Below are 15,094 nucleotides of genomic sequence, written 5' to 3' on the forward strand. Positions count from 1 at the left end.
GGATAGTTTAGTTTAAGGAGATGTCTCAGAATGTCCATATTTAACTTCCCCTCACATCTCATTGGCCAAAATTAATCATTTAAACATACAATCTATTGCAAGGAAGAAGAGGAAAATGTAGTTTGTAGCTGAGTCAGCTGTGTTACACTAAAAGGAAGAAAAAGATAAAGGGTACTGGGAACAAATAAGACTGGGGATAGATAGTACTAGGGTTCCCAGGTGGTGCTAGTGGTAAACAACCCACCTGCCAATGAAGGAGATGTAAAAGATGCAGGTTCAATCCCTGGGTCAGGAAGATCTCCTGGAGGAGGAAATGGCAACCCTCTCCAGTATTCTTGCCTGGAGAATCCCATAGATAGAGAAGCCTGGCTAGAGTCCATAGGGTCACAGAGTCGGACTTGACTGAAGTGACTTAGCACACACTCATGGGAACAGATAGCAATCTCTGACACATTAAGTGAACCATCACACTTTCTGATGGGGAGTTACTGATTTGAGGACCAGAGAGTTAGTTCATAGAGAGTGGCTGAATCATGCTGATGAAAGACCATCAGAAGAGGCAAATGGAAAAACATTTTGCCTAGGAAGTAACAAGATAATCTGCTTGCTGAGGTTATCTTGGATCCTAAATGAGTTTCCAGTTTCAATTTTCATGAAACTTTTCCACATTTCTTGAAATTTAGTCCCTTGAAGTTTAGTCCCTGTGAAGCCTGATCTTTACACTGATATTTCTGTTTTCCTTATTTCCACATGTAATTCAATAATCTCTCTGTTACTACGCTAACAACAGGAAACTGTTCTTTGTAACAAAAAGCCTCTCACATAAAGTTACTATTCCTGATTATCTACTATCCAAACAATATGAAGTATGTTCCATGTGTAAGGGGTGGGGCTAAAAAGAGATAAGAGAATACAGTTCCTTTGTGTCATTTGCATGTCTTTTATGAAATACTTTTATGAATTCATGAATAGCTAACTTCTTCTGCAGAAAAAAAGAGGAAAAGGAGGTGAAAATAGAGGGGTCTTACTCATTATCTTAGACAATTAATTGCATAAAATTAAAATCAGATATTCTAATAGATATTCTAATGTTGGGTGTCTGAAATACTTTTTCAAATAATTGTTATTAATATTAATGTTATAAACAAATAATGTATATTCAATTTCAGTACTTTTATACATTTTAATATTTTTATTTATACAGTATAAGAAATGGCTTAGTTCTGATGGTGCTAAAATAGGAATTATTGAAAGATTTATTTCTGGTTCATTGGCTGGTGCAACTGCACAGACCTGTATTTACCCTATGGAGGTATGTACTATTACAAAATTTTAACCAAAGGAATGTTTTTAATGCAAATTGTAATTTAAAAAAATAAGTGAACCACAGATCAGTATTTTATACAATAAATAGCTTTATAGTTATAAGATGTGTCTCACATGAAGTGTCAGTTGCCCTTAGTAACTGTCAGTTGCCCAGTCATTTTTAGTTTAGGAAAAAATTAGTATTGTACTAAGAAGATAAATAATTTCATTGATTAATTAATTGATAGAATCACTTATTCATTAATAAAATCAAATTTGTATTGAACACTCACAAACTTTAAAGTACTTCTCTGGATCCAGAGTTGAATCAGACAGGCATTTTGGTCATGGAGCTTATTATAGTCCAGAAGGGGAGATAGAATATGTACATCAGTAATGATGAAAAGTGAAAGTGGAAGTTGCTCAGTTGTGTCCAACTCTTTGCAACCCCAAGAACCATACAGTCCATGGAATTCTCCAGGCCAGAAAAATGGAGTGGGTCCAAATATAAATATAAATTCTAGAAGGGAGATCAATACCAAGTATTATGGAAATTCAGAAGGGGGATATTATTCCAGTTAATGGATTTCATGAAGGACATGAGTTGAGTGTGTGAGTTTGACTTAGAATTTGGATGTTTGGAGATGATGAGGAAGTGGATTTTAAGTGTAAGTAACAACTTAAGCAAAGGAATGGGGGTATAAGAGCAGATATTCAGGTGTAGATAGGACAATACTATAAATAATGGGTTGGAACCAGATCAGAATGGCTCGTCAATGCAACTTAAGAAATTTAGCTTTAATTTCTTAAAAAATAAGAGCCATTAAAGACTTTGGAGCTTGAAGTGTAATCCTGGTAAAGTTTTTTAGAGGAGCAGAGACTAGAGAAATGAGATGACTAGATACAAGATATTGCTATCATTCAGAGAAGTGATAATAAGGACTTGGCATATGATATTGACTAGGAGAAACTGACTCACATTAGAACAGTCATAAGATCACTTGAGAAATGGAAAACAGAAGAAAGGGAAAGGAAGATGACAAAGTTCTGTCTGGGTTCTGTGCCCAAGTGTTTAGGAGAGTTATATCTGAGTTAGGTCTCTAACAGAGGTACAGAATGGAGGAAGTGAGCCAGACTCTGAAAGATGATGAGTTCAGGTTTGCCTGTATTTAATTTGAGTTATTGGTGGGCAACTGAATTATGATTTTCTACAGGAAGTTGCAAATGTAATAATAAGACTTGAGAGATTTCAAGTCTTGACGTGTCATCTGTGAAGAAGTGTTAGTTAAAGCCTTGACATTGCTTAGAAGTAAGTCATAATTTTATTTTTAAATTTTGAGAAAATCTTAGTTTAGAGAATGAAAGGAACAAAAAACATGCCAGGGAAGCAGACAGAAAAAATTTATCTGGGTAAGAAGAGAGTGCACTGCCCTGGAGAAGGCAAAGAGTTTTAAGATGGGATTATCCAAAGTGTTGGGTCCTACAGAGAAGTTCGTACATTGGGCTTCCAACTGACTACTCAGAGGAAGCTCCATCAAGACATACAGTTGTCCAATCAAGACAAAGTTTGTGTTTTTCTTGTCTTGGATATTTTAGAGAGCCATTTCTCCAAGTATATCTGCGTGTGTGCATGTTAAGTCACTTCAGTTGTGTCTGACTCTTTGCAACCCTATGGGCCAGAGCTGGCCAGGCTCCTCTGTCCATGGGATTCTCCAGGCAAGAGTACTAGAGTGGGTTGCCATTTCCTCCTTTGAGAAGCGTATCTGGAACTCTGTTAGATTAATAAAAATTAAAAGGACAATAAGTGAAGTTCTTTTTTTTTTCCATTTATTTTTATTTGTTGGAGGCTAATTACTTTACAATATTGTAGTGGTTTTTGGCATACATTGACATGAATCAGCCATGGATTTACATGTGTTCCCCATTCCGATCCCCCCTCCCGCCTCCCTCTCCATCCCATCCCTCTGGGTCTTCCCAGTGCACCAGCCCTGAGCACCCAAATAAGTGAAGTTCTATTAGAAGAATTATACTAAACATAGGAATATGGATCACAGACAGCCTATAAGAGGCTCTATTGTCTTAATAACCCATGTTATGTTATTACTTTATGAGCACAAAATGAACCCAAGTTATATTAAATTAGTTTATAGACCTTGTTGTTAACGATAGTTCCCAGAGTATTTATTTTTAGCATATTATAGAATGTTTTTTCCATACTTGTTGTTCACTTTACTATGACCATATACTTTTTTAAAACTTGAATTTTGGCTATAGCTGCTTTATTTTGGGCTTCCCTGGTGGCTCAGACAATAAAGAATCTGTGTGCAACGCGGGAGACAGGTTCAATCCCTGGGTCAGGAAGATCCCCTGGAGAAGAGAATGGCTACCACCTCCAGTATTCTTGCCTTGAGAATGTTATTGCTTTATCTTAAGTCAATGATGTTATCTCAGCTGGTTTGTTTTAGAATATGTTTCCTTATAGCACATGAAAGCTGTTTGAGTGGGTATATCAATTAAAGCCACAAATATTTTCCTGTTTAAATAATTAAAAAAACCCTCTGTACTGTATCAGTTGTTTATAATTAAGAGTTAGCAAAAAGTTAAAATTATATTTGAGATTGCTTTCTTTTTTTATTTCTATGATAATTAGCAAACATCCTGACCTAATACAGTTTAATAGATTGCTAGGTGAGTTGAGTGAATCTGATCAATATATATTTTATTGTATTCTTTCACATTTAGGTTATAAAGACCAGACTGGCTGTAGGTAAAACTGGACAGTACTCAGGGATTATTGATTGTGGCAAGCAGCTTCTGAAGCAAGAAGGTGCTAGAGCCTTTTTCAAAGGTTATATTCCTAACTTGCTAGGAATTATACCTTATGCAGGCATAGATCTTTGTGTTTATGAGGTGAGCTTATTCTTATAACATGATGTTTTGTATTTTGAAAATTTGATTCAATACTAGTTTTTATTCTAAAAATCTGGCTGTAAAGGACTTTTCATGAAATAGCTTCCAACCAAGAAGTAAACTGAATTGTTTTATTTGGATTTTCTTTTTATATGTTAGTTGTCTGCTAGTCTAGTAATAACTTTTTGTTTTGTGTTTTTTTGTTTGAATTAGTTTTTGATAATAATAAAGAAAGACCTTTCTGCAAAGCCACCGTCACCTTGATAGCAAAATCAGACATACTACAAAAAAAAGAAAATTGCAAGCCAGTGTCTTTGATGAATATAGATACAAAAATGCTCAACACATTTTTGTTACAAATCCAAACACATTTTGTTGCAAATCCAGCAACACATAAAAAAGATCACACACCACAACCAAGTTGGATCCATCCCTGAGTCAGAAGGATGGTTCAGCATACACAAATCAATCAGTGTGATACAGCACATCAACAAAAGAAAAGATGAAAACCACATGATCATCTCAATAAATAAAGAAAAAGCATTTGCTAAAATTCAACATCCATTCATGATAGAAACTCTCACCAAAAGGATATAGAGGGAATATTTATGACAAACCCACAGCAATATAATACTCAACAGTGAAAGCTATTATAAAAGCCTTCTTTCTAAATTCTGAAGCAAAACAAGGATTGCCCACTCTCACCATTTCTATTCAACACAGTATTAGAAGTCCTAGTCACAGCAATCAAACAACAAAAAAACCTACAAGATATGGAAATTGGAAGGGAAAAGGTAAAATTGTCATTACATGCGAATAACAGGATACTCTATATAGAAAATCCTAAAGACTCCACATAAAAACTACCAGAAATAATGAATTCAGCAAGGTATCAGGTACAAGATTAACACTCAGAAATCTGTTGAGTTTCTTTACACTAACAATGAAATATTACAAAAAGAAAGTTTAAAAAAATTCCTGTTTAAAATTGGGACCAAAAAACCCTAGAAATAAACCTAACCAAGGAGGTGAAAGACCTGTACTCTGAGAAATATAAATCATTGATAAAGGAAACTGAAGATGATTTAAAAACTGGAAAGATATCCCATGCTCTTAGATTGGAAAAATCAATATTGTTAAATTGGTCATACTACACAATGCTACCTACAGATTTAATGCAATCCCTGTCAAATTACACATGACATTTTTCACAGAACTAGAACAAATAATACTAAAATTTATGTGGAACAGAATTGCATAAGCAATACTGAAGAAAAAGAATAAAATGGAGGCATAACCCTCCTAGACTTCAGACAATACTACAAAATTTACAGTAACCAAAAAAGCGTGTCATTGGCACAAAGACATATATATCTAGATCAGTTGAACAGTAGAGAGCCCAGAAATAAACACACATACCTGTTATCTATTAATTAAGGAGAAAGGAATATACAATGGAGAAAAGGCAGCCTCTTCAGAAAGTGGTGTTGGCAAAGCTGGACAGCCTCATGTAAATCAGTGAAGTTAGGACACTTCCTCACAGCATACACAAAAATAAATTCAAAGTGACCTAAAGAGTTATATATAATACATGACACCATAAAACTCTTAGAAGAGAACATAGCAAAACATTCTTGGACATAAATCATACCAATATTTTGCTTTAAATTTTTAAAATTTTATATTGTAGGATAGTTGATGTATAATGTATTGGTTTCTGGTGTACATCAAAGTGATTCAGTTATACATATACATATATCCCTTCTTTTTCAATTCTTTTCCCAATAGAATTCCCTGTGCTATGCATTATGTCCTTTTGATCTTTTATCTAGTAGTGTGCATATTTTATCTATGGTTCTTTAGTAGTTAGTTTTGATTTTGATGTTTTCCTGAGAGAAGATGAGCTCAAGTCCTTCTATTCCACCATCTTGTATCCCTTCCTGTACCAATGTTTTCTTTTTTTTTATTTTTTATTTTTCAGTGGGTTTTGTCATACATTGATATGAATCAGCCATAGAGTTACACGTATTCCCCATCCCAATCCCCCCTCCCACCTTCCTCTCCACCCAATTCCTCTGGGTCTTCCCAGCCCACCAGGCCCGAGCACTTGACTCATGCCTCCCACCTGGGCTGGTGATCTGTTTCACCATAGATAATATACATGCTGTTCTTTCGAAACATCCCACCCTCACCTTCTCCCACAGAGTTCAAAAGTCTGTTCTGTACATCTGTGTCTCTTTTTCTGTTTTGCATATAGGGTTATCGTTACCATCTTTCTAAATTCCATATATATGCGTTAGTATACTGTATTGGTCTTTATCTTTCTGGCTTACTTCACTCTGTATAATGGGCTCCAGTTTCATCCATCTCATTAGAACTGATTCAAATGAATTCTTTTTAACGGCTGAGTAATATTCCATGGTGTATATGTACCACAGCTTCCTTATCCATTCATCTGCTGATGGGCATCTAGGTTGCTTCCATGTCCTGGCTATTATAAACAGTGCTGTGATGAACATTGGGGTGCACGTGTCTCTTTCAGATCTGGATTCCTCAGTGTGTATGCCCAGAAGTGGTATTGCTAGGTCATATGGTAGTTCTATTCTCAGTTTTTTAAGAAATCTCCACACTGTTCTCCATAGCAGCTGTACTAGTTTGCATTCCCACCAACAGTGTTAAGAGGGTTCCCTTTTCTCCACACCCTCTCCAGCATTTATTGCTTGTAGACTTTTGGATAGCAGCCATCCTGACTGGCGTGTAATGGTACCTCATTGTGGTTTTGATTTCCATTTCTCTGATGATGAGTGATGTTGAACATCTTTTCATGTGTTTGTTAGCCATCTATATGTCTTCTTTGGAGAAATGTCTGTTTAGTTCTTTGGCCCATTTTTTGATTGGGTCATTTATTTTTCTGGAATTGAGCTGCAGGAGTTGCTTGTATATTTTTGAGATTAATCCTTTGCTGTTGCTTCGTTTGCTATTATTTTCTCCCAATCTGAGGGCTGACTTTTCACCTTACTTATAATAAGCAAATGGGAAATACTTTTCCACAGAAAAGGAAACTGTAAACAAAATGAAAGTACATTCTACACAATGAGAGAAAATTTTTGCAAACAATGCAACTGACAAAGGCATAATTTCTAAAATGTAAAAATACCTTAGTATCAAAAAAGAAAAAGAAAAACAAACAACTCAACCAAAAAATGGACAGAAGTCCTAAAGAGACATTTTTCCAAAAAAGAGGAACTAAAGAGCTTCTTGATGAAGGTGAAAGGGAGAGTGAAAAAGCTGGCTTAAAACTCAACAGTCGAAAAACGAAGATCGTGGCATCTGGTCCTATCACTTCATGCCAAATAGATGGGGAAACAATGGAAACAGTGCAAAACTTTATTTTCTTTCTGCCATTAGGGTAGTGTTATCTGCATATCTGAGGTTATTGACATTTCTTCTGGCAGTCTTGATTCCAGCTTGTGCTTCATCCTGCCCAGAATTTCGCATGAGGTACTCTGCATATAAGTTAAATAAGAGGGGTGACAATATACAGCCTTGTTGTACTCCTTTTCTCAGTTTGAAACCAGTCCTTTGTTCCATGTTCAGTTCTCACTGTTGCTTCTTGACTTGCATATAGATTTCTCAGGAGGCAGGTAAGGTGGTCTGGTATTTCTATCTCTAAGAATTTTCCACAGTTTGTTGTGTTCCATACAGTCAATGGCTTTAGTGTAGCCAATGAGGCAGAAGTAGATGTTTTTCTGGAATTCTCTTGCTTTTTCTGTCAACTTATGTTGGCAATTTGATCACTTATATGTAGAATCTAAAAAATAGTATAAATGATTTAATTTACAAAACAGAAACAGACTCAGAGACACATAAAATAAACATATGGTTTATTTGATTACCAAAGGGGAAGTGGCTACAAATTAGAAGCATAGAATTAGCAAATACACATCACTATATATAAAATAGATAAACAAGAATTTACTGTATGGCACAGGGAACTATATTCAGTATATCTTGTCCAGTGGAAAAGAATCTGAAAACTTACGTACATACAAAACTCTGATGTATGCCTGAAACTAACACAATATTGTAAATCAACTATAGTTTAATTAAAAAAAGAAAGAACAATAAAACCCCCAAACTAAGCTGAATATACTCCAGAGCTATTTGTGGTGATTACTCAAATTCTAAATATTCTACTCTAAACTTATCACTTCATTTTTTTACCTAGGAATTTACTCTTTGTGATTGTCTCACAGTTTTCTATTGCACCAGTTACCTTAAACTTGAAACACCCATATGAAGAAGAATTAAGTTGACATCTGACATTTACTGTGAATTATAAGTAACGTAAAAGCTACAGAATAGTTATGAGGTCATAATTAAGAGGGGTGGGTCTGAAAAAATAATTAAGTACCTCAGGGCTGATAAAATAGTTGTTTTCAACTCTATATGCATATCAGAATCATCTGCCTGTGGATATTTAAAAAATAAGATTTGGGGGCTATATCCTAGGATATTCTGATTTCATTGTTCTTGGAAGAGGCCTGAAATTCAGGTTTTTTAGCTCCCTAGAAAAATCTGATGTAATATCAGTTAAAACTAAGAAAACTGAGGTAATAGTGTACAGTTGTGAAAATGAGAATTGAGGAGAGTAGTAATTGGGGGGGGTGGGGGGAGAGGCAAGAGCGATAGTGTAAATAGCCTTCTAGTGAAGTGTAGGTTGCTCCCCTTACTTCAGCCAGTCATTTCATTTTATGGCTATTCATCTGCTTCAGGTGACCACTTTAACAATATATACCATTTAAATAACAATATATACCATATATTTAACAATATATACCAACCAACAATGTCCTTGGTTATAAGGACATTGAGAGTATGTGACTAGATTAACTTAAAATTCTTTCTCAACACAAGAAAATTGTCTCTCTAGGTACAAGCCTAGTGGTATTTCTGGTAAGTGGTACCACCATTATATGAAAGATAGCCAATTTCATTTAGCTGTGAAAGAAATACAGTTATGTTTTCGTAGAATTTATTCAATATTATACCATATATTTATTTTCTTTTCTATGATCATATTAAAATAAATTATTTGCCCCTGTTTATGTTGGGCTCCCTCCATTCTTTTATTTTTACAGTTAAATATTTTTTGCTGTTGTGACAGAGTGCCATTACACATTTCTCTCTTTATTATTGCATAACTCTAATAAATGCACACTGAGTAAGGACATTTTGAAATTCATTTTTTCAAAAGTGTCAAATTATATTTTTGATAGTAATTGTCCCAGTATATAATGGTGGAGTTGTATCCTTTAATTAATGAATAGTTCTAAAAGCACCTAGTGATATTTTCAACCAATTACTTGTATATAATTTTTCTGGCCATTTTTATTCACAGAAAAGCAAATCTAGAAAGATGAATCTTTCTTAAAATTTGAGAAAATATGGATTTGTTAATTTAGAGTGCATTATCCAGTCTTCTCTGCAGTGTCCTGTTAATCCCTCTGAGAATCTTCAGATTTTGCTTAGGTCTTTGAATATCCTCACAGACCAAAACAATCAAGCAAAACAAAATAAAGCATGAACAGAGAGCAAGCAGAGAACTCACACCGAAATTGTGTGAATCATTAATTTGAAAACATCTGTGCACTCGATGCCCAATAGGACACCAGAGATGCCTCCTCTGTACAAGGAAGAATAGGAACAATCTTTTGTGAAGATTTTGGAAAGAACAGTTACTAAATTCAAGTGACCAAGCTTGACTTATTATTTTTCAGTTTTCTGATCTGATAATTCATTTAGTCTCTGAATTACTTTCTTCATTTGTAAAATTTATAAAATGAGGTGACAGTATTAACTTAACCAATTTCTGTAGGGATTAAATGAGATGATGTCGATGAAAATGCTCTTTATAATTCTCGAATCAAGAAGCTACTCGTAAATGTTTATTGAAACTGAGTGAGCAGTGAGCTTTGCTCTGCTTAGAGTTGCTGTGCTGTGCTTAGACTTGCATAGGAGTTAGAGGGTATTTACTCCTCTTTTTTCTGCCAGCATTTGAAGAATCGTTGGCTAGAACAACACGCAAGAGGCTCTCCAGACCCTGGAATAGTGATTTTGCTGGGATGTAGTACAGTGTCTCATGCTTGTGGTCAGATGGCCGGCTTCCCCCTGAACCTCATTAGAACTCGTATGCAGGCTCAAGGTGAGTTTTATATAAGTGAAATAAACATACGTTTTAAAAGTTATTTAAAGTAATTTTAATGAAACAGTAGTAAGAACTAACATAAGACTGTTAAAAATAAATTGTTTTAAATGAGTAGAAATTAATGATTTCAAAAACAAAAATGGTAGAATTAATAAAAAAATCGAAAGCTAATTCTCTGATATTTAAAGCATGAATCTTGGATTTGTTGTTTTATTGCAGAGTCTTGCGAATTTTAGATTTTATTTCTTCTCCAAAGTTCTATTTGGAACTCTCCACATTTCCTTCAATTATTGATGATTTCCACGGAGTTTCAAATTAGGCAGTTCCATGCAGAACAATAGAAAAGATTTTTCTTTCTTCAAATTGAGTCATCATTTGCTCAATATGCACGTATTTCCCCCTAACTCTACTCTTATCATAGTCTGCATCAGGAACTTAATACACTTGTGAATCTGAATGCAGTTATTTTGTTTTCCAGTACATTTAGCAAGATATATTAAGTAGAGGGTATCTGTTTTATTTCTCTCAAGTGAAATATTAGGAATTTAGACTATAAGAAAACACACATGTCATTTTTTGATAAGAAAAAGAAACCCCATATAATCCGATTGTCATCCTGAGTTAACTATTCAAGGGGTCATGTGGTAAGTTATCTTCTTTTAAATGCTTTTTCTCCTCTTTTTAGTGAGATTTTAAAAAATTTATTTATATTGCAGTTCAGGTGAAGATCTGTCTATCCCTCTATCAAAATATGTATGTCATACACAATTCCAGATGCTCCTTTGAGGTCCTTTGTGAAAGAATTTCAAGTGCTGTCCAAGAGGGCTTTCTGCAGTGATGGAGTTGTTTTTTATTTGTGCTATCCAGTATGGTAGCCATTAATGACACAGGGCTATTAAGCACTTGAAATGTTGTTAATGCAACTGACAAACTGATTTTCTGGTTTTGCTTAATTTTAATTAATTTAAATGTGCAGCTTCATGTATCTAGAGACTACAGCTTGGACTGCACAGACAATTCTACATGTAGGGAGAGACGCATACTCTGAAGTAATTTCAACCTCTATGAATTCTCACTTTAACCACTGAACTATCTTTAGATTAAGTATTGTATTACATTGATTTTTTCCTTTATAGCACTGGAAGAAAAACATAGAACAACGTCTATGATTCAGCTCATTCAAGATATATATAACAAAGAAGGAAAAAGGGGATTTTTCAGGGGCGTCACGCCAAACATCATAAAGGTGCTTCCTTCAGTATGCATTAGCTGTGTGACTTTTGAAAAAGTGAAAGGACATGTGGGATTCACTTAGAAAGTAGAATATCAAGTTGTTTCCTTTACTATAATCACCTAATTGTAAGGTAATACTTCATTTGTAAGGAGAAACTGACTTTTTTCCTGAAAGGAAAGAGATATCAAGTAATTGTTAAAATATTTTCTTTTTATCTATTACTGAATTTATATATTAAATAATTATCCTGTTAAAGTTCTTTGATTTAAAATCCTTCACATCCACAGATTCAATTTACATTTCCCACTACTCAGAATCCTAACTTGAAACTTGTTTTTATTGGGTTGGAAGATACCATAGTACCACTGTATAAAACATTTGGTTAGTTATAGCAGTTTGTGTTAGCTTTTTTGTATTTAAACAATTTTTTAAAAAGCAGAGCTTGAAAATATTTTATACACTAGAAGAAAAATCAGTGTATTTAAAATTGATGTTGTGTGGAAGATCAGTCTAGTTCCCTTCTTTTAAGCAAAATAAAATGTGAGTTTCATAATTCCTTCTATCAGATTGTAGATGGAATAGTGATGACATGATACACATTGCTTATTTCTCTGGGTACTTTCATTTGCAAATGTAAACATTGTTGGTTTTTATTCTTGATACTTTCAACTGTTTAAAGGAAGTCAGCACTGAAACCAAATTAGCATTGGAGGAATTTTCTTTTATCTTCTGCTTGAAAAACATTTGAGTTTTTAAAATTAAATTCATTATTTCTGAAAGCAATTCTTATTTCAACTTAGGAGTTGATTGAGTCAGTTGAAATTCCAAATCTCTCTTCTTGGTTTTATGAAAAAAAGAATCATATTCTATGCTGGAATTAAATAAAAGTGTGATGAGACAGTGGTAATGGGCTGGTTGGCCACAACAGACTCAGCTGAAGAACTTCCAGGCTAAACAGATACAGTCCAGGCCTGAAGACTTAGCCTTGCTGATATGAAAATTTGACTTTATTCATTTCCTCAAGGTGATCAGTTTCTTGGTGATAAATTAACCAAAATTACTCACAAGTCTAAGGTTTATACCATAATGCAAAGTTATTCATCTACAATGGCGCTTAATACTTTCCATTAGCCAGAATACTTTCATCCCTTCTCCAGGGCACATCTTTTTCTGGTAGAGGAGGCCAAGGTAGCTTTCTTTTTTTTTTTTATGAGAAAGTATGATCATTTTTTTTTAATGCATTTATTTTTAATTGAAAGATAATTGCTTTAAAATATTGCGTTGGTTTCTGCCATACATCAGCATGAATCAGTTATAGGTATACATATGTCCTCCCCCCCCCCCCTTTTTTTTCTTTCAGTTTTCTTTTTTTTTTTTATTAGTTGGAGGCTAATTACTTCACAACATTTCAGTGGGTTTTGTCATACATTGATATGAATCAGCCATAGAGTTACACGTATTCCCCATCCCGATCCCCCCTCCCACCTCCCTCTCCACCCGATTCCTCTGGGTCTTCCCAGTGCACCAGGCCCGAGCACTTGTCTCATGCATTCCACCTGGGCTGGTGATCTGTTTCACTATAGATAATATACATGCTGTTCTTTCGAAACATCTCACCCTCACCTTCTCCCACAGAGTTCAAAAGTCTGTTCTGTACTTCTGTGTCTCTTTTTCTGTTTTGCATATTGGGTTATCGTTACCATCTTTCTAAATCCAAGGTAGCTTTCTAAGCTTCATTGCTCACAGGACGACTTAAGATCGCTGCCTTTGTGTAGTCATATCTCTTCTTGCTGGGTTCTTAAACCCAGCCTAGTTAAGGACCCGTGGGCTTGTACACATTGTTTAAAGGATTCCATCACCAGGAAGCAAAGTAATCACCTTCCAAGATGCTGCAATCTTAGAAGGTTTAGTGTGTGGGAACTTGGTGAAATCTGCACCCTCAGGGCCTCAGTCCACCAGCACTTTCTGAGCATTCTATTTTTGCCTCTCCCCTTCGGTCATATCCAGTTTCAGTCTTGCTCAACATAGTTTCCTCTACACATAGGGCCATCTCTTAGAGTACAACATTTTGTGGAGATTTCTGAGATCTACTGCTGAGTCCTCTGTTCCTCCCTAGGACATGTGTTACAAACTCCTCTGCCAACTTCTTAGGGGCCGTAGGGCAGCACTCATGCCCAATTTTGAAATTTTCAGATTTTCACTCTCTCCCATCTTCACTGAAATGTATTTAAGGGATTTTATTTCCTTTTACTTTTCCTCCAGTTTCTAGGAGAAGTAGAACAATTGAAAACTTAGCATCTACTTCATTTCATTGGAACCAGGAACTCCAAGTAAGACAAATATATTCAGTTGAATCTTTAGACAATTTTTCCTTGTATTTGACATTTAAAATAAAGGATAAATAAGCATGATTGTATACACACACAGAATTACACAAATGTGACAACAACAGATGCAGAGAAGTTGCTTTGGCAGCTCAAATACCACAAGCAGTGTTACCATCAGTGACATTATTTTCCCAAATGGTAAATGTTTACTTGGTAATGTTCTGAACAAAAGAAATGTGATTTTCCCTTGATTTACATGATACTTACTTTCTTGAAATGTTTAATGAAAATTAAAACCGTGTAAAAATAGATAATAAACAGGTTTTACTTGCACACATGGCCAGTGGGATGTGTAAATCATGTATGCAATATTTTGTGCAGAATTGTGCATCACATTTCAGGACATTTAGTATTCCTGGGTCCTCCCTTATAAATGTCAGAGCCACCCCTACAAACATTATGACCATCAAAAAGAGCTTCCACCAGTCTGTTAAGACTAAAGGTAAAAAGAACTGCACATGAGCATTATGCTATAGTTGATAAAAATTGCTTCCCACAGAGGTACAGTTTAACAATTCTGAAACCACTATGCATGTATGAGCTTCGCTGGTGACTCAGACGGTAAAGAATCTGCCTGCAATGTGGGAGACCCAGGTTTGATCCCTGTGTCGGGAAGATTCCCTGGAGAATGGAATGGCAACCCACTCCAGTACTCTTGCCTGGAGAATTCCATGAACAGAGGAGCCTGGCGGGCTACAGTCCATAGGGTTGCAAAGAGTAGGACATGACTGAGCAACTAACGTATGCATACCTGTATACTGAAATTTGATAGTTAAGTACATGATGGCAGATGATGGGAGCCACCTTTCTCACTGTTGGAGTGGAAGGTTAGAGATAAACAAGAGCAGGAGGCCCTATTCTATGTGTTAAGGACTACTGTTGGAGACATCAGTAAGAACTCATAGTTATCTTAATATAGATACAGATAGTTACATCTAGGGAACGTTTGTAGTTAGCTGTATTTACAGCACACACACCTTTGTTTCTTTGCATCATCAGCTGAAATCGCCCCAGAGAAACAACACCCCTGTAGCAGTGAGCACATGCCCA

General features: G+C 35.3%; 1 protein-coding gene across 1 annotated transcript in view; it reads left to right on the forward strand.

The window, feature by feature from the left end:
• Window positions 1–15,094, forward strand: part of LOC136145503 (mitochondrial adenyl nucleotide antiporter SLC25A24-like) — a 92,106-nt gene that overhangs the window by 55,711 nt on the left and 21,301 nt on the right. The window contains exons 8-12 of the mRNA XM_065903856.1: window positions 1,205–1,312; window positions 4,048–4,215; window positions 10,270–10,420; window positions 11,560–11,723; window positions 14,366–14,486. Of these exons, the coding sequence (XP_065759928.1) occupies window positions 1,205–1,312; window positions 4,048–4,215; window positions 10,270–10,420; window positions 11,560–11,723; window positions 14,366–14,486 (712 nt within the window). The remainder of the gene's footprint in view (window positions 1–1,204; window positions 1,313–4,047; window positions 4,216–10,269; window positions 10,421–11,559; window positions 11,724–14,365; window positions 14,487–15,094) is intronic.

Source organism: Muntiacus reevesi, chromosome 1 (genome assembly GCF_963930625.1).
Source record: "Muntiacus reevesi chromosome 1, mMunRee1.1, whole genome shotgun sequence".
In the NCBI taxonomy this organism is placed as follows: domain Eukaryota; kingdom Metazoa; phylum Chordata; class Mammalia; order Artiodactyla; family Cervidae; genus Muntiacus; species Muntiacus reevesi.